This window comes from Pholcus phalangioides, unplaced genomic scaffold (genome assembly GCF_987345545.1).
Source record: "Pholcus phalangioides strain wild (caught in Gottingen) unplaced genomic scaffold, Ppha-v1.0 ptg000010l_1, whole genome shotgun sequence".
Lineage (NCBI taxonomy): Eukaryota > Metazoa > Arthropoda > Arachnida > Araneae > Pholcidae > Pholcus > Pholcus phalangioides.
In genome coordinates, this window is record NW_028301603.1 from 31,288,091 (window position 1) to 31,314,884 (window position 26,794).

General features: G+C 39.8%; 1 protein-coding gene across 1 annotated transcript in view; it reads left to right on the top strand.

Annotated features, from left to right (window-relative positions):
• LOC149081272 (histone-lysine N-methyltransferase MECOM-like) overlaps window positions 1-26,794 on the top strand; it is a 250,487-nt gene that overhangs the window by 50,459 nt on the left and 173,234 nt on the right. The window contains exon 2 of the mRNA XM_089238110.1: window positions 3,786-4,204. Coding sequence (XP_089094236.1) covers window positions 3,786-4,204 — 419 coding nt within the window. The remainder of the gene's footprint in view (window positions 1-3,785; window positions 4,205-26,794) is intronic.

The window sequence follows — 26,794 nt, forward strand, 5'->3', positions numbered from 1 at the left end:
TATTAAATCACACTGGACGTATTAAATCTCGACAACTTTTTTGCGACTGAAAGAAAAATTGTTGTTTCTTCTGTAATCGGGTGTGCTGAACACGAATTTAACCATAAAAAAGTGTTGGATTGACTAGTTTCCTCTGAAATTTGCACATTTAATACCAACAAAAACAATTGAAGCGCAAATATATTACAGCACAATTAACTCATCAGCGCCTGACACGTATCTTCGTTTTTCATTGCGCATAAGGAGCATAGGCGTACGCAGAGTTTTCTCGGAGGGAGGAGGGAGGTTTCAATTATTTTTTTCTTCTCGGGGGGGGGGCGTTTTATCCTCCAAATCCCCCCCCCCTTTGCGTACGCCAATGATAAGGAGCATCTGTTACAATAGTCCAACAGCAGTCAGCCAGCACTGAGGTTGACCACTGACCCTGATAAAGTTGTTTTATGGGGTTCTTATCACTTTTCAGCACCAAGAAAATTCATTCTGAATTCAGAAAAATTTCCATAATGGATGAAATGTATGAAAGAATTCTAGAAAACTATGAAAGTTATGAAAATTATGATTGTAGATGAAAATGCAGAATTCCAGAATTTATGAAAGAAATTACTATTACCGTAAGTGCGAGGCCCTGTCGCTACTGACCGCTACTGTCGTACACCCTCTAAGGGCGGCTCTGGTGTTCAGCACATCAAAACCAATCTGAAATCGATTGAAAATTGAATATTTTCAAGGAGACGGAATTTCATTGTTGTCCAGTGTTATTATAAGATCTTACTTTTCACTTGATATTTAAGTATGAAAACCGGCAGGATGGTAATTCCAGCCGTATAGGAGCCCCCCTGAACATCTCTTTTCCCAAGCGCCCATGACGCTCTTGAGGTGGCACTGAGTCGTCATTAGGGACGAAATTCGACACTGATATCGACTGTTGTCCGGATATTTATCTTCATTATTGTATGGGAAGATTGAGGTTTCATACGGATCTTCCTGTTTTATTACAGCAGCCGCGAATTTTTTGACTTTGCCCTTTTGGTGATTTTTGACACAAAAACTACGATATGATTATTTGAGGCTTTTTCTTTTTCTCGTTGGGGTATGTATGTATAACATGATATGCACATAACGCACATTGAGTCAGAATCGCGTCCTGTTTGGAGACAAGAACCTCGTGACATTTATATTTTCCTTTTACTTTCATACAGTGAATCACTCGTTGCTTCCTTTCTCTGGTTCCAAACAAACTTCCGAACGAACGAGGTCTGGATGAAACGCTATGATAAGATATTTGAGTTTTTTTGACGCGCGCGCGCGACCGACGACACGCTTTTCTTTCCTTTCGTACGTGCGCTCGATGCGACGATGACCGCAACAAAACAAAACAAGACAAAAAATTAATAAATTGCGCAAAAAATACAGCAACTTCTTGTCGTCGTCGCTTATCGTCGTTGAAAGACTTCGTCGCAAATGAGCGAGGTCCGTACTGATTGCGATTGAACTGTCGGTCGATTGTCGTTCTTTTAGTTGTCTTCTTCTAGCCTGGTGAGTCTCTAAATTCTTATTATTATATCTGACTTAGATGATGGTCTTAGTCATGACTTAGTCTATGTCATATCTGAGTTAGACTATGAGTTTCCAACTTGTGCTCCGCGGCACCCCATAGGGCCGTGAGAGTTTCTTCAAGGTTTGGAAGTGTCATGAGCAAAAAAATGTTCAAAGTCTTCTGAAGATGGTGGTCCGCGGAACTTCTTCGCGGATGTCTTCTGAGGCTGGTGAGTCTCCATGTCATATCTGAGTCGGACCATTTGGATTTCCAACTTCACCTCTTCGGGACACCAGAGGAGCTCCATGAACTTGTGCTCCGCGGAATTCCAGGAAGGGGGGGGGGGACCTCCACGAACTTGTGCTTCGGGGAACGACAGAGGCCTTCCGTGAGAGTTTCTCCATGGTTCCGTAGTGTTATGAGCAAAAATGTTTAATGTCTTCTGAAGCTGGTGAGTCTCTATGTCATATCTGAGTTATGACTATGAGTATCCAACTTGTGCTCCGCAGCACCCCATAGGGCCGTGAGAGTTTCTTCAAGGTTTAGAAGTGTCATGAGCAAAAAAATGTTCAAAGTCTTCTGAAGATGGTGAGACTCTACATTTTAACTGAGTTGAATTTTTATTTCCAACTCAGTGATCCGTGGAACCCAGATGCTGTAAATGTCAGATGCTGTCGTTTTATTGGTGTTGCAATAGAAATATTTATGTTAGAGAAAGAACCAGCACTATGGGCCCCCGAGCCGAGTGATGTTTCAAGGCCCCTACTTAGCTGAAAGTGCTGCCTGCCTACACCATTACTCGCAAAAATCATAGTGACAAATTCAACAATCACGAGACCCCCTTATGCTCTTGAGGGCCGTCCCCCCGGGCCAACAATGTACTAAGATGGCATTAGTAGAACCCCATCGACTTGCATGCACTTAGCCCAGCGTGCCTGACATTTTTGGAAGACGTGCTGGAACGGTCTTTCTTCCGAGTTTTCTGAATCACCCCCACTTTCTTAACCTTATGAACCGTCGTTGATGAACTAATGACATGCTGGAAATCGTTTTTCGACACCGCCTCCGACTTCTTCAGAACCACTGATAACGAGCAAAATCACCGGCCCAGCAGCCAACGGCTTAATGGCTGAAATAGCCAATGTAAAACGTGCCTGCAACGAGCTCAGTTTGACGACAGCCCATCTTCCATTGATGATTACAAAATGCGTTGGAGCTCGTCATTCGACACCCGCTATTAAGACTCTCTCTTCAGAAAAGCCGATGTTTCAGCAGTTTGTTTCATTTCGTGGATATAACAAAGTTACTCAGATCATGGGCATTAAGATGTTTTGTTGGACATTGAAGACGTCCGCATCGTGAGAGCATGTGGAGATTTCCGCCAGTTATTTAAATTCCTCAGATTCGTGCATTCGTTACGTAGACATAGCAATAGTCCTTTTAAATTTGGTTATGCTGTCGAGTGAAATTAGAGCTGCTAAGCTAGTGAAGCTGTTATGACATGGAAGTCAGAAGTAGTTGCAGGAGCGACGTCGAAAGCTCAGCCCCGGCACTTCTTTTGTTCTGGGTCAATAATTCTGCTCATCGACGTCGATTCTGAAGAAGTAGGAAGTGACGTTGAAGTCAGATTCCAGAATGTCTTTCGCTCACTAAACGAAGGTGATTTTGAATGCTGTGTCTAAGACGGGTTCCAGCATTGCTTTCACTCACTAACGGAAGTTATGGGATGCGGTGTCGAAGGACGAGTTCCAGCATATCCATCACTCACTAAAGGAGGTAATTTCCAAAGCTGTGTCGAAAGACGGGTTGAAGCATGTCTTTCACTCACGAACGCAGGTGATTTTGGATGCTGTGTCGAAAGACGGATTCCAACAAGGCTTTCGCTCACTAACGGAGGGGGTTTTGACTGCTGTGTCAGATAAGGGTTCCAGAATGTCTTTCGAGAATGACAGACACACCGGGCAAAATCAATTGGGGGGGAGGGGGTTCTCCTCAGAAACAGTTGATCCATATCAATCTGAACCATAAGGTAGTGGGGGTTAACACTAGTAAAATACTAAGTTTGTGAAAAATTGTTTGTTTTTTGATTGGCCCAAGGTTGGCAGACTCCGTGAGGGAAAGTGGTAGTCATTTACAAAAGTACTAACAGTATTTATGTCATGACTATGTAATCAATAAAAATCACTATCTACTGATCGTTATCGATTGACGTAAAAGTGGAATTATCACAAATTTATCTATGTTTTAGGTGAGGGGGAAGATGACGAACAGCTTTTCAGTTTCGACGACTCCATGTTGAGTTCTCAGTCTGAAGAAGCCGATCTGTCCCACCACTACGGCTTCGCGTCGATGGACGGCGTCGGAAACGCCGACCTCCAGCAGCACCAGAACGCCGTGGTGGACATGCTGCTGTTCAATCCTCTGCTCTCGTCGACTGCCACCGACGTTCCGACAAGCAGGAGCAGCAGCAGTGTCGCCGACGACTGCAATTTACCAGCTGCGTCGTCGTCGTCGTTGTCGTCGATTGTGTGTCCACCACTGCCGAAGGAACTCGAACTCAGAGACTATACGCTATGGGCCAGGGTCGAGCTCTCGAAAGGGAAGAGGTTCGGACCCATACCGGCTCAGCTGAAGGACACGACGCCACCTACGTCAACGGTGTGGAGGGTAAGTTTGATGATACAGTCTCTACTTTTGTTTTTTCTTTTTTGATGGATGTGTCAGAAATCGATGCAATCTATATTCATTTGCTTTGTGGACTTACTACACCAACAAATTGATGAGTCCAGCATTGACCCTCTCCGACATTAACCTGTTGATGACACGTCGGGTCTAAATGCCCATTACTTCGCGTGAGCCCTCGAAGCAGGAGGTCGGAAAAACAAAGAGAGGGAGAGCTCACAGGAAAAGATACGGACGCCACCGCAGCCAGATTAACGTTGTCACTGGCGAAAGTGGAATGGATGGCCGAGAGGATATCTTTTCCAGCGTTTTGGCTGAAACGTTCCGGCCATCGTCCGGACCGATTTATCTGCGGTGCGGTGAAGATGTGTCCAGCTTCTGGACCATATGACCAGACCTCTTTCTCTCCTCTCTTTGCATTTCTCTCTCCTCTGACCGACGGGTGGTCGTGAATCGCATCTCTTAATCCTTAATCCGTAGGTTTGACAAGATTATGAAGAAAGCCATGATTTATATCTCTTCTCATCCTACCATCCTCATTTTGCGCGTTGCCAGAGGATTAATAAGCAGGAACGCGACAACGAGATTGCAAGCCATACACTGATTTTATCGGTCGGTCATCCGCAAAGAACTTGCTACTGGGCGTAAATACTGATATGGCATTTAATATATACCGAGGAGTAAAAGTGATTTTGGTTTTTTTTTAGCGATTATTGAATATTTTAAATCATTTCGATCAATGGAATCTTATATCCGGACTTTTAAAAAATAAATCATTGGACCCCCCATATAGTGCTTCAGGTGATCACAACGCTCGTCAAATGATCATACTAGTTCATGAAAATGATTCTACTGGTGCTTTAAAATGATGCAAAAATTATCTTATTTCTTCTCTAAAACTATCTAACTCACATTCTCAAATTATTTCTATTTATGCTCTAAAATTATCTAATTTATTGTCAAATAATTCTGTCAGTCCTCTAAAATGACCCTAATTATGCTCTTAAAGTATCATTCGTGTTCAAAAATGATTGTATTGGTGCTCTAAAATATATTGATCTCAAAAATTATCCAATCAGTGCTTTAAAATGAACCAATTAGTGCTTTAAAATGATCCAATTAGTGCTATAAAATTGTCCAAAGACTATGTTATTGGTGCTCTAACATGCTCAATTTTTTTTAATTCATTCATTTACATTGACGAGATATCTTGCTACTTACTTAAGCTGTTACAAAATATCCAATTCATACTGGAAAATGATTGTATTGGTGCTCTACAAAGTTTATAGTGGTGCTCTGCAAAGATTATATTGATAATCAAAAATGATCCAATCAGTGTGCTATAAAAACGTCTAAAAACTGTCTTATTAGTGCTCTAAAATGATATAATTTTTTTAAACTTATTCATTGACATTGACGAGATATCTCGCTATCTTAAAAGTATTTTATCTTAGCAATAACAATCCTAGACATTATGTAAAGCTGATTTCTCAATGACGAACACATTTTCTGAAAATCAAAGAAAGCACATACTTCATCAAAAATATGGCAATTTACAGGGATTTTAGTGATACCTGCTATACCGAGGAATGGGTTGAAGATCTAGACTAGCACACACACATCAAGTGATCAGATCAGTTTCTCCGATCGAAACATCCCATTTCACAGATGCAAAGTCTAAATGTTCTCTCTCACCTCGAGACCAAATCTCAAAATCTGAATATTTGTGAGCTTCAGCAAAAAAAAAAACTGATGCTATCGAGTATATAATAATCAAACTCCAAAGACATTCTATTTCGTTCATATTAAAAACCCCCCTTTTTCCCGTCCCCTCCCAGTTTCAATCTGGAACTATTTCTTTCGTACCTCCCCTTACATGGAATAGATTCCACAGGAGTTTCCGACGATCATCAAACTCCTCGGCGAATGCAATTGTCATTTACCAATCCATCTGATGATCAACGTGGATTCTGTCGGCACAAATCCCTTCTTCTGTGATTCTATTTTTTTTTTTTTTTTTTTTGGCATTGAGGTAAAAATAGAGAAAACAATATAGAGACCCTCTCTCTCTCTCTAGTACTCCATACAAAGACGGATTATAATGGAAAAATGCTGAGGAGAGAGTGGGAGAGCCAAAAAAAAACCCCACACACACACAAGTAAAAGAAGCCATCATTCAATAAGAGCATCCATTTGTCATTCATACTGGTTTCGAAATGGAGTTTTGCGGATATATCCGTCCTCTTTGTGATTTCAATTTCTCCTCTCTTTCTCAATATATAAAAGATTTCTGGACATGATTTCTCTCTCAATTGTATGTATATTTTCTCTTTGAAAAATCTTGTTTTATGCGCCATTTAAGCCGAAACTAATTTAGTTTTTGAAGGGACTGGACGGACACGTTTATTTATTTTTCTTTTTTGAGGGGGTTTTTGTTTTGTGTTTCCTCGTCTTTGATATTGAGATGGATTAAAGCGAGTCCGAATAAGCGTCTGTTCTTGAAAATTCTCGTGCATATATGCATTGGTTGGGTATATGAGGTATAGTTTTATTTCCACGTCTGGTTTTTTTTGCATGGGAATGAATTATATTTACGTGTATCATCAGTTCCAATTTTTGTTTTTATTGAGGAAATTTCCATTGAAGAATTTTCTATGTGGAGAGCAATTTTTCTTGGATGGAATGGAGAGATTGCATCTTTGAATGATTTTCTGTCAATGATCACTTGCAGCTGGTCCTTGAACCCCTGATGAAAGGAGAAGGCTGGTAGGGCTCTATCCTGAGAAATGACCTGATATACAGGTTTTTTTTTCTTTTTAATTTATTGTAGTTGGAAGCGTGTATCGCTTACTCCCATGAAGCGACTTGTGCATCTCTAGAAATTCATAAAATACGTCTACATGCTGGGCTATGCATTGTCCTTTTGCTGAGATTTCCTATTGTTCATGTGTACGGCTGTCACGAAATATTTCATTACGAGCCATGGAACTTGCACTACACGAACGTCGAACACGGATGGACTCGCTGACGATGGATTCATCAAAGAAGCCTTGCGTTGCGTCTCTTTGATTTTGTATTGATGGTGGTCGGAACCGGGTTGTGCGTGAAGAATCACGGGGAATTCACAAAGCAAAGACATGGCGAACAAAAATCATAGTGGGTAACCTGTGTAGAAGAGCCTATAGATTGTTTTTTACCCCATAGACATGTGTATGAGGCTTGCGTAATGCCCAGAAATCTAGAAACTGCGTACGTTTCAAATTTTCCTTCATTTATTCGTGGTTCTTCTGGACCCATTTCCCAGCAATCCCTTTACTCTAGGGCAGCGGTTCTCGTCCTTTTTTGACTCGCGGGGGCCCTTTTCAGTATATAATTTCTATGGCGGAGCCCTGTTTTACTCGAGGATCCCTTTTTTTGTACATAATTATTACGGCAGAACCTTGTAGGCCTGTCTTATTTACTTATCTATCAAATTTACTGATTCATTTTATTTTCCTCGAGTCAGGCGGAGCTCCTGGGAGGTGCATACGGAGCACCGGTTGAGAACCGCTACTCTAGGCTTCCCCTTTTTTTCGTGGACCACTCGAACAAATAGTCATTTGTCCGTCGGTCTTTTTTACTCTAGTGCAAAGGTTTCCGTTCCAACCTTTTTCTAGTCCCGAGCGCTGCCCGTATCCATCATCAAAAGAAGAGTGCCTTACGTGGCAAGTTTTGCATAAGAATGCATGAAATCAGAATGATTTCAATCCTTGAATGCTGTTTGCACTATGTGTTTCATTGGAACATTAATCAAGTGCTCGCGAGCACGAAATCGCACACGAGCATTGAGCATTCTGGGTGCTTCAAGGAGCACCGTGGTGCTCGCGAGCAACGGGTTGAAGATGCCTGCTCTAGTCCGTACATAGCCGTGGAGCTCTTGCCCTAATGACCATAATTAATGCATTAATTAATCCCCTTTTCCCCGTAAATCGCGCATTTACTAGCGCATTCCTTGACCAATGGTCATATATGTACTGTATTTGCAGCTCTTGACGAATATACTTCCTATCCTCATCCCTCATTAATGAACTGGTTCTTTAGTCCAATAGTCATTTATCCACCGCTCTCTTACCCCTCATTAACCACCTGGTCATTTTCCAATGGTCATATATCCGCCGCTCCACCCTAGTCCTGGTTAATTCACAGATTCTTTGCTCACATGATCATATACCCAATTGTTCCTTTCCTTAGCTCCACCTGGTCCTTTACTCTCTCTAATGGTCGTATATTCGCAGGTCCACTCTAGCCCTCGTTAATTTCTCTAGTCTTCTGCTATATAACAATATATATCTGCGATTCCCTTACCTTAATTTCTATGATCCTCTATACTCCTTACCCTAGCCCTCGTTAATTTGCTAGTCTTTTGTTCAAATGATAATTTTCCCCCGCGTCCCTTGCTCCAATGATGATTTATTTACGGGTCCTTCACCCTAGCCCGCTTTAACCACCTGGTCCTTTGCTCCAATGGTCATGTATACGCGTGTCTACTGTAGCCCTCGTTAATTCACTGTTATTTTACTCTAATGGTCATATATCCATAACTTTCTTTCATCTAGACCTCATTAGGGGTTACATCTACCCGTGGTTACTTAGGGAACATAACTAAGTAACAATAGCCGCTAATGTATCCTCTGCTTGATGCGATGCTCCTAAGACCCACGACACACACTTTGAGAACCACTCATCTAAAGAAATATAAAAACCTATTCAATGCATCTAAGTCGTTCCTCATCACGTAGAAATAGCGTTGCAAGGTATTGGTATTTACCCATGCCGTACAAACTTTATCATATAAGGATCATCACAATTCCTGCTGTATTAGATATCATACGAGATACGACACACAAGAATTCATTGTCAGTCCCCGCGGCATTTTTATTGTCCATCTCTTCAAAGTATCCACGTACAAAAAAAAAATTCCAAAGATTCAAATGTAAAAGCATTTTTTTGGACATGTATCGGACACCAACATTAATATCTTTCTTGTAGAAAGCGCTAAAGAAGCCCCCCCCCCCACCCCCCAAGAAAGGGAATAAGTGATTCCTTTGAACACATACTAGAAGTATACCAGAAGAATGAAGACATTTCTTGTCCTGTACACGAATTGTATGCGTGTATATAAGGAAATACCCGCAACGGAAGGACCATGTGTGTCATAAAAAATGGAGGTTTTAAAAATTCTTGACCAACATCACTAGAGGCTTCTTTTATTTCTTTAAGGCACCACAATACCCAGGGTAGGTGTCAGAGACTACAACAACCCCCCTTTTCTCGTACCTTCGTACAATAGCACTCTTCAGGTCCACTGGTCAACTAACCTTGCGGAGAGAGATAGGTTCAATGATAATTTTTTTCTTTTTTGGTCCTTCCAACCGGCGTTTCTTGTTGTTGTCGGACAGGTAACCTTTGTGCCGCATCGGGACGGGGGGGACCCACACTCACAAAAGAGCTCCTGCCAAGTTCGAAAGTTCAAAAAGAGGTGTTCCGGCGTGACATTTTATCTATACGCATACGTATCCATTCATGTCACCTGAAGGTTCCTGATGGTCACACCTCAAAACCCTCTCTCAGTAAAAGACTTTATTATGGGCAAAGGGCGTTCGCCGTTCATACCTCTTTTTTTTTAAGGGGTTGTCCTATAAGTTTCATGCTGTGGTAATTTTTTTTTAGCGTGTGTTGGATGTTTAAGCGGAATCATTCGATTCCCAATGGATGGATCAATTCGAAGAGAACTATGAAGTAGCGTTTTATTTCGGAGAAACCTGAAAAAAAAAATAATAAAAGCTGCATGTGAGGGACAAAATAATAATAAGAGTTTTCCTGTGTGTATGTGTCTCATTTACGGCACGCGATGACAAAAGTTTCCATAACGACACGGGAATTATGCGCCAAAACAAAAGACGACACCCACGTCTCTGAGAATATATATGGCTTGAGACATTTGAAAATTACGTGTAGGTGAATATTCGATCTGGAAGACGTTTTTTTGATGCGAGCCGAGGGAGCTACTCTGGAAATTGCTTCTTTTGGTCCTAGATAGTGGCTCAATCGACATGTTCAACCTCAGTCCTTGAGCATACACCCCACTAGTCCTTAGCATGACCTCAATGGCGTTGTTGTCTAATGATAGCTCCTCAAGTCAAAGTTGCGTCCTGTCAATGGCATTCTGTCATTTCTCCAGAAATGAGGAGATATTACCAACATGAATTTTTACCTAAAGGCATAACTTTGAACTCGCACGTTGGTTCAAATGTGTCTGTACATGGGAGGTCTGTACAGGGGGTTGGTGCACTCAAATTTTACAAAATACTACATTTCCCCATTTTTCAATTTTTAAATACTATAAAATTTCCTGCGTCTAACTGCGTTAAAGTTCTTGTTCTAGCTGTATTAAAAGTATTTTTAAAGTGTTTCTATGTAAACTGCTGTCAGGCATTACACATGCTAATGTTTTTCACTAAAATTCGTTTTTCTCAAAACTGTTTTTTGTTAGATAAGGAACATTTTTTTCGAATACCGCTCATTCAAATGACATGAAACTTTGCGTGTCTCTCAACACTATTCTAGCACTGCACTAGCTTTTAGGATTTTGATTGTTGGTTACGTTTTTTATCGAAATTTGACTCGAACAACATGCAACTTTTTCAAAGATCATCAAAATTTGCCCATATTTTGTGCCATAAAAATTTTTAAAATAATTTTAATAAAACATCCTCGTGTTGAAGTGTGTAACACTATAGTGTGTTGACAGTCACACAAAGTTTCAATACATTTGAATGAACGGTGTTCGAAAAAATGTTCCTTATCTAACAAAAAACTTAGTTTTGAGAAAAACCGCATTTTAGTGGAAAACATTAGCATGTGTAATGCCTGACACAGCAGTTTATATAAAAATTCTTTTGATACAGCTGGAACAAAAACTTTAACACAGTTAGACGCAGAAAATTGCATAGTATTTAAAAAATGAAAAATGGGAAAATGTAGTATTTTGTAAAATTTGCGCGCACCAACCCCCTTAAAGACAACGTGGCGGCTGGTGATGGATTTCTCCCTCTGTGATTTTTTTTTTATCTTAAGAAGGGACATTCAGCAAAATTTTGCAAATAATACAGTTTGCCTCGCTTAATTGGATAACGAATAACCCCGCTCAAACGGATAAAATCCTCTGGCACTAAAATTTCTATCATGCAGTCAATGTTTAACTTCCCCGCTTAATCGAATGTAAGGATTCACGTGACAACAGTTAAAAAATACACTCATAATGTAATTGAATGAAATATTTTGAATAAAAAATAGAATATATATTTGTTACTAAATCACAAGATAAATACATTTTGAGAGTAAGTACTGGCCTCCAAGTATTCAAGTTGTCTTCAATACGTATTTAATTATTTTATTTTTGTTGTTTGTCAAGTCAACAGAGGGCGCTAACTTTCCCAATGAAACGTAAAAATCATTGTAATTAAATATAATTATCATTTCATTTTTGATGTCTGCTTTATTCAAGAAGCTTCATTAATATTCACTCTCCATCAGTTTTCATATATGCAAACTATACTAACATTGTAAAATGGCAATTGAACTGTTACCCGCTTAATCGGATATTGTGTGTTGGAATCGTTGATTATCCGATTAAACGAGGGTGACTGTATGCAAAGTCCTGCTTATAATGTTTTTTGAAAAACCGTCATGAAAAACGTTCTAAGCAGGAAAACGATTTAAACGGAAAATCTCTATGAGTAACATTGGAGTCCCTATTGGAGTCAAAAAGCCCTGTTTTTCGGAACTCAAACCCCATAAATGAAATTGGAACGCAATTCCGGTGCATTTCCATACGTTAATTGGTCATTAATTGTGTAACTTAACAAAAAATTTAATTAATAACGACAAGCCTCGGCTTACGAATTTAATTCGCTCCTGAAGTCCGTTCATAAGCCGAATTGTTCGTAAACCGAAACATATTTTTCCCATAAGATAATTCCCATCAATATCGAATGAATTAATCCGTTCCTTGTACCCCGAAGTTTTCTAGCGTTAATTTTTGCTTCAGCTCCGGTGAATAACGTGAAAACCAATAAAAATCATTGGATCACTAAATCACTGAAAAAATAACCACATGTGGAAAAAGTGAAATGAAAACATTGTTTAAAGATGGATAATATGGATAATAAGTGTCGTATTTAAGAGAAGTCAGCATTACTTAGATGAGATCAAATTTTTCAACCAACTCTTGTTTCCAATTAAAAAAAAATAGCCACGTGACCAGACTTCTGAGATATCCTTCTTTCGAGATTAGTCTTTTTTGTTTTCGTAAACCGAGCAGTTCGTAAATCGAGGGTTAACTACATGTAGTAAAATTTAGTGTTTTGGTTTTTCGTTTGTCAATCGAGATTTTCGCAATTTCTGGAGCGTTTTTTCCCCCCATCTAACGCAAGAACTCTATTTCCCGAAAACTCTCTATCTCGAAATTTTTTACTTGAGTTCCCGTCAGTTTCGAGAAAGAGAGATTTGACTGTTGACCACACATTGACCAAGTGTCACTCTCCCGTGACCTTTCGAGAAGAAATCTCTCATCATACCCAAAAGGAAAATTCATTAAAACAAAAGGAAGAACGGCCAAAAAAAAAAAATAACAATTTCTTTCCAGGACAAAAATCCTGAAATGTCTTTTCCAGATAACAGATAAATCTCTGTCCTCTGTTTTTATATATATCGTCCGACTCCCGTGTGGTCCAAAGAGCAATGATTAGTGAGGTTAATCCATCTGTTAAACTAGACCAGACATACGTCAACGGGCAATGCCCATCAAGAACAGCGGTGGACACAAACACACGGGAAAAGAAGACAATGTCCCGGATAAATCCTTGGGAAAAATAAAATAATAGAAACGTCTTGTCTCCGCGTTGAACGTTCGTTATAAAATGACAAACTCAGGATCACTTTTATCCAGGGCTGAAAGAAAAAAAAAAACCAGAAAATCATTTTTTTTCCGGACGGGATATGAAAAAAATGGGGATCAGTTATTTTTTCCTGGAAAAAACAGAGAGAGAGAGGCATCAGGAGAAATGACGATCACCGATGCGAAAACTGATTGCTGATGGAACGTTCGGGTCGGTGTTGAATGGTGGGTTCGATTCCCGCTGGTGGATGGACGGGGGGGGGGGAAGGCTTTTTGGCAGAATATATTAGGCGGCCTTGTTGTTGTGTTCATCGCCCTTACTCCTCGTCCTGGCGTTTAATGGTCTGTTTAATGTGGGCAAGCTGTGGGCAGAGAGATCCTTCCTCCCTCTCTTCCCACTCTTTCCCGGAAAAAGAGGGATTTTTCAAAAAAAAAATTGGTTGATCGAGGGAAAAATTTTCCATGATTCTATCGATAACTAATAATAAGCGATTTTTTTTTGAATGAGGAAAATGATACGGACGAGTTTATACGGCTGTTTCGTCCAAAGGAAATTAATTAGTTAGGCTCGGTATAGTTAGTGTTTCACGCGAATAGGCCGATTTCAATTCGAAGACGATTTTCCCGCTATTTTAATCTTCGATGTATGATAACAAGAATGCTTCTATGTACACTGTTCGACAGCTCTGGGCGTGATCGGTCATCAATCAATCTATCTATGCACACTGTACATGTTACCAAGATGCCACTGCGCTAAATGTGATAAGTTGGTTATCATACATAAATAACCGGTCATTATTCATACTCATTGACGTACGCAAATGGGGGGATTTGGGGTTCTGACCCCCCCCTTTCAAGCCGAGATTATAGTGTTATTTTGAGTAAAAAATGTAAATGCAAACACCCACCCCCTCCCTTGAGAAGAAAACAAAGTTGAACCCCCCCCCTCTCCCTGAGAAAATTCTGCGTATGCCTATGTTCATACTTACCAATCGTCTTGGTAAGTTTGATAAATTTATCACTTTTACTGGTAAATATAAATAGCATAGGCGTACGCAGAATTTTTTCGGAGGGGGAGGGAAGGGGTTCGATTTCTCCCTACAAAATAACACAATAGTCTATCCCCCCACCCCCTCTCCTTTGCGTATGTCAATGATGCATAGTACCCAACTATTGCTCGTAAGTTTGATAAACACTTGAAATTCATCGCCTTTATCAGTAATTATGCATAATATCTTACGGTCGTATTCACCAACACAGTTTAAAATACAATCACTGGGGTTAAAAGATTAGCGATCGAAACGGATTGGTTAAAATCCCCAATTTAACCAATCCGTTTCGATCTTCAATCCTTTTACCCGCGATTGCAGTTTTTAAACTGTGTTGGTGAATACGGCCATTAGTGTAATTGGTGAATTTGATAAATGTGAAAAACATTCCATTCGGGTCTAGTATGTGTGGTGAATATAGTTGAGAGAACCCCAAGATATAATTATAACCTAAAAGCTACACCTAATTCAAATAAAAGCGAGAAGATAATCAGAAATTATTATAAAGTTCAAAAGATAATTGCAATTATCTGTCTCGAGTTTGGCTTTCAATCAACCCAGTTAAAATCAACTAACGTACGTTATTCAACTAAAATGGATGCGAGAGAAATATTTTCTCTCAGTGGAGTTAGTTTTACATGAGCAAAAACACAAAGTTTAACATTTTAAATTTTTGAATGAAGCGAGCTAATAGATATAGAGATATGACGATAATCGAAAAAGATAATTTTTGAGCGAGATAATTTTTGAGCGATTTCAGTAAAATGGCCAGTTTTGCAATTGCAAACTATTGATTATCAGGGTAGCAAAGCGGGGCTTACTCGGTTCTGTTTGAGCAATGACTTCGGTTTGTACCGACTCCAGCGAGTCATGAAACAGGTTTTATAATACAGCCCTGGGATGAACCAACACCTCCTAGAGATAGAAGGCACTGCTCTCTGCACTCTGCACTGTTTGCCATAAACGTCGTTCAGACTACCTAGCAAGTTTGCCACATTTTGAAACACAGCATCCTATTTCGTTTCTTCTTATTTTGGCGTAGAATCTTCCTGATTGGATCACAAATACCGCATAGTGATTGGATGTGGGGCATAGAAATCGCCAATTCTGAGCCCGATCATTTCTTTTCCTCACAACGATGAATTTTTTTTCCCCCTGAATATTCTGAGGGAAAAAATTCCCCGCTCGTACCAGTATCACCGTTGTGAGGAAAAGAGATGATCGGGCTCAGAATTGGCGATTTTCATGCCCCACATCCAATCACTATGAGGTATTTGTGAGCCAATCAGGAAAATTCTACGCCAAAATAAGAAGAAACGAAATAGGATGCTGTGTTTCAAAATGTGGCAAACGTGCTAGGTAGTCTGAATTACGTTTATGGCAAAATGACTATAGGTGGAATGGACTTCTTCAGTGATGTCAGGAGCTACGCGCGGAGGCTTTCTGCTACAGATCATGCTCGCTGAGCCAACCGTAGGTGTGAAGTTACTGCAATTAGTTTGAGACTAGGAAAGCCCGAGTAGACGAGCCTTTGAATTTTTTTTTGGCAACATTAAACGCCGTAGTTTACTTAAACTTATATTTGAATCATTATAGATACAATATTAGCTTCTCAACATATTAACAGTTATTTATAATTATGAGATTTGTGAGATTTATGAGATTTATTATATATATATATATATATATATATACGTATATTTGTGTAGTAGCTTGTTTCAATTTTTCTGCAACGTTACACGCCACAGTGAAGCATCAATCTTATTTTTCTTATTTTTAGAAAATTTATGGCGACACATTCAAATAACTCTGTAGTCACATTAGAGAACAATAATTACCTCATATAACATGCATAAATTAAACCATGGCTTCCGGGCAGCGAAGTCCCTTGATGTGGCGCTCGTGACCTCTAATAGAATTTTGTTAAAGTTAACTAAGCGTGACACTCCCAGATCACGTGAGTGAAATGCGGCACAGTTCCAAAACGCTAAAGTGGCCCGCGACTCATTAGCAGATAACTTCAGTGACCCGTTGGAACATTTACCAATCACTTGAGTGTCCAGCGACACACTTCCAGATCATGGGCACGTAAATAGATCATTCAAGTGACCCGTGGCACATTAATGGATCACTTAAGTGTCCAGTGGCACATTTCCAGATCATTTAAGTGACCCGTGACATATATACAGATCACTTGAGTGCCCGTGGCATATACAGGGTGATCCAAAGGTCGCAAGACTTTTGAAAACTTGATAACTTTTTAGCTATGTACAATAAGATGCAGTTTTCACAGATATGCTTAGAAACATATAGGATTTTATTTTCCATTATACAGTCGAATCCCGTTATAACGAACTCCAAGAGACCGAAAAATTAATGAGACTGAAAATTATAATTAGAAATAATTTCAAAATCAATGTAAATTCAGAATTTATGAAAGGAATAACCTGGGGTCTCTACTGTTTGAGCTCAGGTGCTGTAGGAAATATTATATTGACAACATGGACAGGGTTTTGCTAGGTTCGAAAACTAAATATTTTGTTTGTTAATCAATTTATATCTTGTTATATGTAACAAGACCAAAGAATAGCTGATGAGACGCGGCTTAATAACACCTGGTCTAAAGTAACCCCGCGTGCTTTCTTGCGTATGATTTATTTGATAGGATAGCCACATAGAACAAATGAATTTATATTCGACAAATATATACTACTAGCTACATTACTAGCTAATACCCGGCGCTGCCCGGGTTCTCTTAAACGAGGCTTTTTGGATCACGCGATATCTCCCTCTTTCTTTGAGAGACATGCAAACCGTGTCTAAGTTAACCAATATGGTGACTTACAGCGCGACTCATGAATGAAACAAATCTAGATTTAAAGAAACGTAGAAATGAATATATATTTTTTTCCTTTTTTAAGGGCGCTAAGTATTTCGATACACCCCCCCCCCTCCCCTTTTGAACTGCAAGTTATCCATCTGCCTATTCCAGCTTTCAAAAATGCTTAATTAAAGCTGTGGAATTTCTTCGATGTACTTTATGGGCCCATAATTAATTTTAAAACATCCTAAACCACATGAATTTATGCAGTTGAATATTAAAAGATAATACGCGGAGACATTAATTATCATGCTTGAGGAGATATAAATAAAAAGTTGAAATCAATGTTATTGCATGAATGTCCAACTTAAAAGTAGGTCCGGGGCTAATTATTTCCTATCTAATCTCCTGGGCTTCGTATATCTCTAAGCGAACTGAATATTTCAAAAATCTAGAATTCAATAAAATTTTTAAAATTATTGATGTGACAGAAAACTCCACCAAAATTCCTCATTTCTACATTAAAATCGGCAATTTTAACACTGATTTCTATGAGGATCATCCTTTTCCTGACCTTCAAAGCGATGTGATGATGATTATGACGTCATTCAAAAAACCTCATCACTGGGAGTATTGAAAATGTGGCAAACCATTACAAAGGCATAAACTATTCTAAATATACTGAGAGCGTTGAAGAAATGACAAACCATTGTAAAGGCATATGCAAGTCTCAAACGCATTGCTAGGGAACCGCGGTAACCAAAGTAAACGTTCGGAAAGTGATTGTTGAGGCCCAAAAACAATTATTGTCCGACAGTTTTTTTGCCCATTTGGGGCATTTGTCCTACTCTGATGAAATTTTAAAGTAGCCTATCGTTCAAGTCGGGTCCCATTTGGTATATATGCAAAATTTGGTGACGATCGATCTAAAATTGTAGATTTGTATAGAGAACACACGCACACAGACAGACAGACATACAGAAAATCAATTCCATATATATAGATTACCTTTTCAATACATCAAAAGTTATTGAAAATCTTCCTTTTTATCCACAGATTTATTCACCAATGAATTTTTTTCTTTTCATCATTTATTTTTTTTTATACCAAAAATAGTAGCTTGTTTCGATTTTCTGCAACATCATGTGCCACAATGAAACATTTATCTTATCATCCTTACCGCGGGGCTATCTACCGTCTCAACATAATGGGTCTTCGGGGAAAGTGGTGTTCTTGGGCCCCTCCCCAAAGTTAGCTGGACATGCATAACAGCTTACATTTTACATGCTTACTCTCGAGAATTTTTGTTGGTTCCCCTATGAACATGCGGCTAGAGCCATGCGTTAAGATGACTTTTTTTTCCTATGGGCCTGGATTCGAAAAGCAGTCCCATTTTTCCTCACAATATTTCACTCAAAAAAGCTGCATTTCTTCTCACCATTTTTTTCCCACACATCTCTCTACGGCCCCCCCCCCCAACTAACTTTCATGTGCCCCTTCCACTTGATTTTCAGCCATGGCTTCCTTAAAATATTCCAGGACAGCGAGGGTCACACGGCACAGGACCACTATATTATGCAACTAAATGATGAGTAATGCTACAAAATGATAATATAAAAAAAACGAGAAAATACGGCGTCCTGGATAAGAAATAAAACCCAGAAGAACTCCCTAAAAAAAATTATATTTTCTTCCATTTTATCCGGGGCAAAATCCTCTCACCTTTCTGCCCCTCTTTCCCCATGACTTCCGTCTTCCTATTCCTCCCCACCCCCCGCAGGAATCACAGATAATATCAGGAGTTATCATATGACGAAATCATTCACCCGGAAATGTCTCTATTTCTTTCATCCAGGACCTGTATTTATATATATATATATATCCCTTTGGCGACGGTGTGTGTGTGCGCGTGTGGGTGGCCCCAGGAGGTCTAAGGGTAGATAGAGGATGGGGTTAAGCCGACCGTATGTGCGGCGTATTGGAAAGAAGCCCAGGGCAACACATGTTCAAGTCATAAATTCCGGGATGAGGGAGCAGGAAAAATATATAAAAAGAGAAAAGATATGTCCGGGAAAATATGTCTGTGAGGGAGAAAGAGAGAGAGAGTATCTTAGCCTTTTATACGAGAGATGGCCTTGTCCCTTCATAAAGTTCTCTTCTTTCGTGGCCCTTGCTCTTCCCGAGGGCCCCCTTCACATCTCTCTCTCTCTCTCTCTCTGTTATATATAAAATGTCAGGAATTGCTCTTCCCGAAAGCCGGGAGCAGATTTTGGAACGGGACAAGGCCGTGGGAGAAAGAGAAGGTGCCGTTGATTGATGCCCTTTTGTGACGTCATGGCGCTCCCTCTTTCTCGCGAGGTGCCACCAGCTCGACTGATATTTAGGCATGAATTTCGCAATTTTCCTCTCTTTAATGTGATGTCAGGATGATTATACGGAATATAAGGAAGCGTAATTGCAGTGAATTGTTCTATAGTAATGGACGGGGTTTCTCTAAGGCCTAGAAGAATGGGAAGAAGACTTGAATATAGACACACGGTGTCTATCCCATAGTAATGCGAAAATTTGGGGATCGGACCTATTTAACACTAGAATGACGGTAGGTCATTTTGACCGCAAACCTACTTTGACATGCAATTACACCCGAACAGTTTATCTCTGATACTTGAAATTCCACGACTTTTCTCATCTTGTTGAGGCTCTCAAATTCCTAATGTGTGAATACTTTAAGTCTCTTAGTTTAGTGGCAAAATGAAGTTCTACCTAACAGTAGAACGACGGTATCGGGGTCATTTTGACCGCTATAAAGATATATGACTAATATAATCGCAAAACATGCTGAATGGACAGTCTTCTAATACGAACATTAATATTTGGCGAACAGATGTTGCATCGTGGTGTTCTGCAGTACCCACTTTGTACTCATTTGTTACCATTCAGAGGTACACTTTTGAAAAAGCTCGTTGTTGTACTTCATCCAATTTATTTAGCGCCTTTTTGGTCATTGCGCTTCTGCTGCATTGCATTCACTGGCATGATGTGTCACAACGAGAAGAATATGCATTTTTCACTATTTTATATCCATGGACCGGAGCCCTAGACGATTCTTATCTTTTGTTTCTTCACATTATAAATTCACTGTAAAAGAGCCCCTAGGGCCCCATCAAAGATCCCAGTCTAGGGGGCCCTGCTGGATGATGCGAGGAGCCCTTCTTTTACAGCATATCATGCTTTCGACTGAGCAAAAAAATAATTCTGCAGTTGGGAAACAGAGAAATTCTAGGTCTTGAGTACCTTGCACAGACACAAAATTTACCCATGGTGCCCTCATTTACCCATGGTGCCCTCATTTACCCATGGTGCCCTCATTTACCCATGGTGCTTTTGCCATCGATACTCCCGCGAGTCTCCTGCACTAATGATCGTGCACCACTACCTCAATTATATAGTCGACAGAAGTTGGAAAAAATAGTCGGGAAATTCGAATTCTCTTATTTATCACTATTTAAGCGTTCATCAATATAAACTGGTTCGGGGGACGCCCTAGGAGCTGCGACACTCTCTTTGAGCACCACTGTTCTAAGGCATGGGACCGAAAATTTTCTTCACTATATCTGAAGGTCAGCTATAACGGGAATTCATGGTCCCCCACATCTAGCAGCTGGAATCTTTTGCTGAGGCCGTCAATAATTTTAAGTGTAAAAAAAAAATGATAATGACTCTGTAAGCTTCACCCTTGTGTGGGACCATGGGCTTGGAAGCCGAGAAGTACAAGCATGGAACTTGGTTTAATTCATTGGAATCCAATTCCTGATGACAGATATGAATTTGCAGCAAATTTTCCCGAACTGCCCCCGCAAAATAAAGTCAAAGTACGGAGACATGGCTCCGGAAACTTTACCCGCCGATCTCACAAGCAGTTAATATGGGTATTTGATGAGGAACAAATCACCACAACATTCCCGCCAGAGTCCCCGTTAACCATTCTCAAGTCATTCCATGATAACACGAATGATTCCAGTCCATATAAAACTGACTTCCCTCCTACCTCCCAGAAACGGGTGATCCAATAATAACATATTCGCATACGGAATTCTGCAGATTACGAGTTACGATTTCAATTTCGGAGCACAAATAAGCAAGTAATTCTAGATATAATGTATTATATTACTATATACAAATCTTCATAATACCGGGAGGAAGAGATTTCCTCTTTTATATGAATCTACTTGCTATACAGGGGTTTTTTTCCGGGGGGGGGGGATCGGGATCCCAGGGTAAAAAGACTCATCTCGATGAAGTCTTTAGATAAGCGACAAAATAAGTCGTCAATTCAGACTTTTGACACATCCGGTGCTAAAGAAATGAATAAGAAATCATCGTCTTCGGATTTCTTTTTTGAATTTGGAGGGGGGACCAATGGCACGATGGACCACAAAAGACACCCAATGACTGTAACCTTTCATTTTTTTTTCTCTCCCCCATCCTTTTGTGCGATTCCCAACAACTGGGAACCTCCCCTTCTCTGGTAGGACGAGGGCGGCTTAAGAAAAGATATATATATATATACAAAAAATATGTTTCATATATAAGACGACAATAATATGGAAGAAGAGTTTTGCAGTTCATCCCCCCCCCGGGATTTCTTCGGCAAATCATGTAGCCCCCCTTGGCCCCCCTCACTTCTGGTGTTTGTTGGGAAATCCCTCCGTCATTTTCTCTTGGCTTTTGCCGAGACATTTTTTTTTTGCCTATTATTCGCTATTGAAAATAAATATATGGTGACAATTTTTTTTTTTTGTCCATGCCAGATGGTCCACGGGAGATATTTTAGTCAATCGATCCGATCTTCGGGGGATCCGGTGTCGATCGTGGACGGCGATGAATGGAAAAACGACGTCAGGTACTGTTAATGGAGATATCATGGATCCCCTGATAGTTGGGTTCCCCCTATTGTTGGATTCTTGGAATTTTTGGTTGTGTGATGTGTGTTGCCGTGTACTGTATTAATGATAACTCGGGCAGTCACTGTGATATTTCTTTCTTTTTTTTTTAAAATACCAAGACAAGAGTGGTTAGAACAGGGTCTTCAATGTATGGGCCGCGGGACACATTCGATCCCTCGAAGCTTTTCGTCGCGGCCCTTCCGAGTATTTTCAGAAAAAGTTAGAAAACTTGATTTATTGTAGAATAAATATTGAAATATTTTTGGAATAAATGAAAAAATAATTTTTCTAGAATAAATTAAAGAAATATTGCAGTAATATCTTTCATATTTTCTTCAATTTATTCACGCATTTTTTTCTATTATCATTATTTTTGGTTGTTATACTGTTTATAATACTATTTCTCTTGAGTATCGTCAAATCGCATCGTCCAAGGTGCTATCTGCCCCTGTTCGCATATTATTTTACTCACTGATGTTTTGTATGCAGTCGAATCACGTTACAACGAACTCCAAGAGAGACCGGTGAAATCACTTCGTTGTAAAGAAATTTCGTTATAAAGGAATTCTAGGTTTTTTGCGTTGTTTCTATGCAAGCTTATCTTGGGGATTAGGAAAGTGTTCGTTATATATATATATATATATATATATATATATAAACAGATTTTTTTTCGCTATAACGATATTCGTTAAAACGGGATTCGTCTGTATACTTTTCTATTATTCCGGAAAGGGGTTCGGCGAGATACAAGTCCAGCACCTACAGCTATCGCCCTAATTGTTATGCATCTGGGACATCGTGCCCTTTCTGTACTTTTCGGGTGGGCTTTGTGGTGGATGCGATGGGGAATGGGTTGGGGGTTCTGCGCCTGATGGGGGTGCTCTGGACCTACGTGGGAGGTTTAACTGCTTTCCTACATGCTCTCTACACATTAGAGGATACTGTTGTAATTTTAACGTGGGAGTGTGTATGTTTCTCAATAATACTTGATTTTTTTTTTTCATGCAATTTTGATTCCAAATGATAGGTTGAGCATTTTGAGCACCTTCGCTTTGGATCAAAAGGAGCTATCAATGACATTTGAGCTATCAATGATTCATGTTCATCTTGGCCAGTATCAGATTACCCTGCCCCGATCTTTAAAAGGTTAACCCTTTCCAACTTGGCTCACCCAAAAAAAATTCCCTTTTCAAACACTGAAAATAAACGATAAATGAAATGAAAATTAGTTTAGGAATAACTAGATTTTCCATACGAAGTTTCGTTAGTTTTGAGTTTTGTATCTTCCTAATATATGAGTAGTTTAATTATTCATTTTTTTCTAATTTTTACTTATTTCGTAAATGGCTCGGAGAGACGTGAGCATTTGCGAACCACGAATTGCCTTTAGATGCGGGGAACAGTGACAGTGAAGAATGCGTTGCTGAACTGAGTGACGATTCAGTTGCCACTGATGTCAGATTCAGAAGTCACAAAATGCTGACTGACGGAGACGTTTTACTAACACAAATATTTATAAATACATATGCAAGGCCACAACAGACAAAATGCCCAACCCAGTTGGCTCAAACTGCAAAACAAAATTCCGCTTAACTTCGCTGTATTCACTATATGCTATGGAGAAATCTGATAATCCGATCACTGAAAAGGTGATATTCTTCAAACGCCGAAGATGAAACCCGTTATAAAGTAGGTGTTACAGCAACGTGGAACACACACCGGTGGAGAGTACAGGAAGATGTGCGTACTGTAGCACGAAACAGAAGCCCCCACAGGTCACGATTCATGTGTAAAACGTGCAGTGTTGGGTTGTGTTTTTTCAAAGGGGGTGTTACATGCTTCGAAAAAAAAAAAAGACAAAAAAAAAAAAGACAAAAAAAAAAAGTGCAAAATGTAAATATAAATACAGTATATATATCAAATCTAAATAATGTAAATAGCTCATAGCTAAGATTTATCTTTTTTTTTTTCATTCATTTATATTGTTACGAAGGGCAGAATTTGAAGAGGCTCGGTTAACGCATGCAAGGTTCGCGTGGCATGTGGTTGTCATAACGAGATTCTGGAACTCGGACCGTAGAATTCGAAGAAAAAAGGGGTATGTTTGTGTGGAAGACTGCTCTAGTTTTAGCAGTACGTTTAGTTCATGTAAATAAAGGCGATTATTTGTTCTCGAATCCTCATTCCTGTAAGTGTCTACCCATATTCAAGTCCTCGGCGAAAACCCCTGGAGAGATCCGCGCGACGGAACGAATCTGTTGACAAGAGGTTCGACGAGTGACCCGGCGACGCGAAGCACGACGTAATAATATATAAAATCACAAGAATCTCATATAACCCTTTAAGACCGGGAAATTTTGGAAAACATGAATGTTTGTTAAGTATTTCACCCGCACGATCGTTCGAGCTCGGGCTTAAAGGGATAACCAAGAAAACGTTTTTTTTTTTGGAGGGGGTGAGGGTGTAGAATATAGTAGGCCTCCCAATGGTAAGCCCTGGGTAATGCCAATTCTGCTACGGAGATCAGATTCTAGTGTTTTTAATCATAGCCAAAGGTTTTTTTATTCTATTATATGCTTAGTGAGCCCATAGATAGACTTGGAAGTCTGGGGGGGGGGGGCGCACGGGCATTATTTTTGGGGGTATGATAATGATTTCAATTCATATATGTATATATACATTAGATCAGTCAACTTCACCTTTAACGATGGGGGGGGGGGCATCCGCCCCGTATCTCTGCCCATGAGTGAGCCCTCTTCGTGCACATCCACAAAATTAAAACGGTAAGGGAAATCTTTACAAAATTACACCTGCGTACTCCTCTAGGCCTGAACTTTAAAGGGTACAGTGTTGGAAATGGTTAACTGGATCATTAGGCTTAATATGAAAGATAGTTTTTGGTGGGCTCTTGGTTCATTAATTTCAAAATTGCAATGAAACGTACTTTGAACGCAAAAATTTAGGATCATATTTTAAATCCTAAAAATCCGTAATAGTCTTGAACTTCAAGTAAAAATATAGGAGCAATTATATTTATTTATAACAATGTATATTGTATTAGTTTTTCAACATGTCACAAGATTTCAAGATTCATAATTGTCACTGATTTATTGATAAATTAATTTTATTTTATCTTTTACTCTGCTCTTCTCACTAAAAATACCAGAATATTCTGATTTACAGATGTTTCAGACAACAGAATAAGCCATTAATTTAGTGTCTGAAAAGTAGATGGCAGTATATTCAGATGACTATATTGCCGGAAAAAAAAAAAAAAAAAAGACATCAAAAACTGTTTCCTTCATTCCAATGGAATCTGAGAATAATTTCCACGTGTGCAAATGGGAAATTTTTCCAGGTCCAACATAATTTTATGGCCGTAAATTCAGGGTTTGACAAATCCCGGCTGCATGGCGACTAAAATATTTGTACCTATTTTTATTTTTTTTTCTTTAGGTATTGGCAAATTCGAGGACAATGCGAAATTTTTCGGAATTTTCGTGAGCGTGTCAAACAACACATGGAAAGAAGTCTGTTAAGACCAAGGAAAGTGGAAAATAACATTATTTTGGACCGCTTGTGTTTTTTTAGAACAAAATGTGCTTGTCTCCTAAGAAATTCGGCTCTCGTCGAGAGTTTTCTATTCTATTTGTCTTGCACTGCGTAAATTTTAACGCAACAAATAGATAACCACAGCCTCAACCGCAGTCTGTTGGCGGGAAAGGGTGCTAATTCCTGTTTGACCCAGGGCTCCAAAAATCGGTAATTGAAGCCACCGTTAGCCTGAAAGTTTTTCGAACTCATTCGGACAAAAAATTGCAATCGTGAAAAAATGGTGAACATTTGGCGTACGTAAGATCATGAACACCCCGTGCTCTTTTCTCGCTAATGTGAATGGGCCCCCCTCAAGGGTGGGGCTGACAGGGCTGACAATTACAAGCATTTCTTTTTTCATGCTATAAATTCTTTATACAAGGGCTCGTGAAAATACTGGCTTGAGAGCGCGTCAAAGATCTCAGCCTATGGCCCTGCTCCAAGATGTGAGGTCCATGGGGGCGGCGGGGGGGAGGGGCGGTCCCTAAAAATATTTCAGAGCCCAAAATTCTCTTTTTAAGACATTCATTGCGACCCACTCTCTAAGCCATATATATATGGTAAACCCTTGATGGGGACCAAATGTGGCCGTGGGAGTTATCTGAATTGGCCTGCCCCTTCAAACCTAATTTTGTAAAAATGAACTGAGCGACATATTTACAGATCGTTTAAGTTACACGTGGCACAATTCCAAGAGTCATTTAAGCGGCCCGTGGCACATTTTTAAAGCGCACTCAAGTAGGCCCGTGGCACATTCACAGATCACTTGAATGGCCCGCGACACAGTTCCAGAACACTTAAACGGTCGATGGCGCATTTTGTGGCATCCCTTGAGTGATATGTGGCACAGTTTTAGAGCGCTAAAGTGGCCCCCAGTACGATTCTACATCACTCTATTTTCCCACGGCACATTCCCGGATTACTTTAATGATCCACAGCATAATTACTGATCATTTGAGTGATACGTGGCACAGATCCAGAGCACTTAAGCGGCCCGGGCACATTTTCAGATTACTTGGATCCCCGAAACATTTAGAGATCACTAAAGTGGTGTCTGTAGGGGGCCTATCAATAGGGAGAATGTTAGTTTAGGTGACCATAAACTAGCGAAAGTTTTTTCTCGTTTTTGGCGCACTGAGTAAGATGTCATTAGGAATATTTTTCTTTATAAAGGGTGGTAGATGACGTAAGCATCATCCACACCCCCCCCCCCCCTGTTATCAAAAT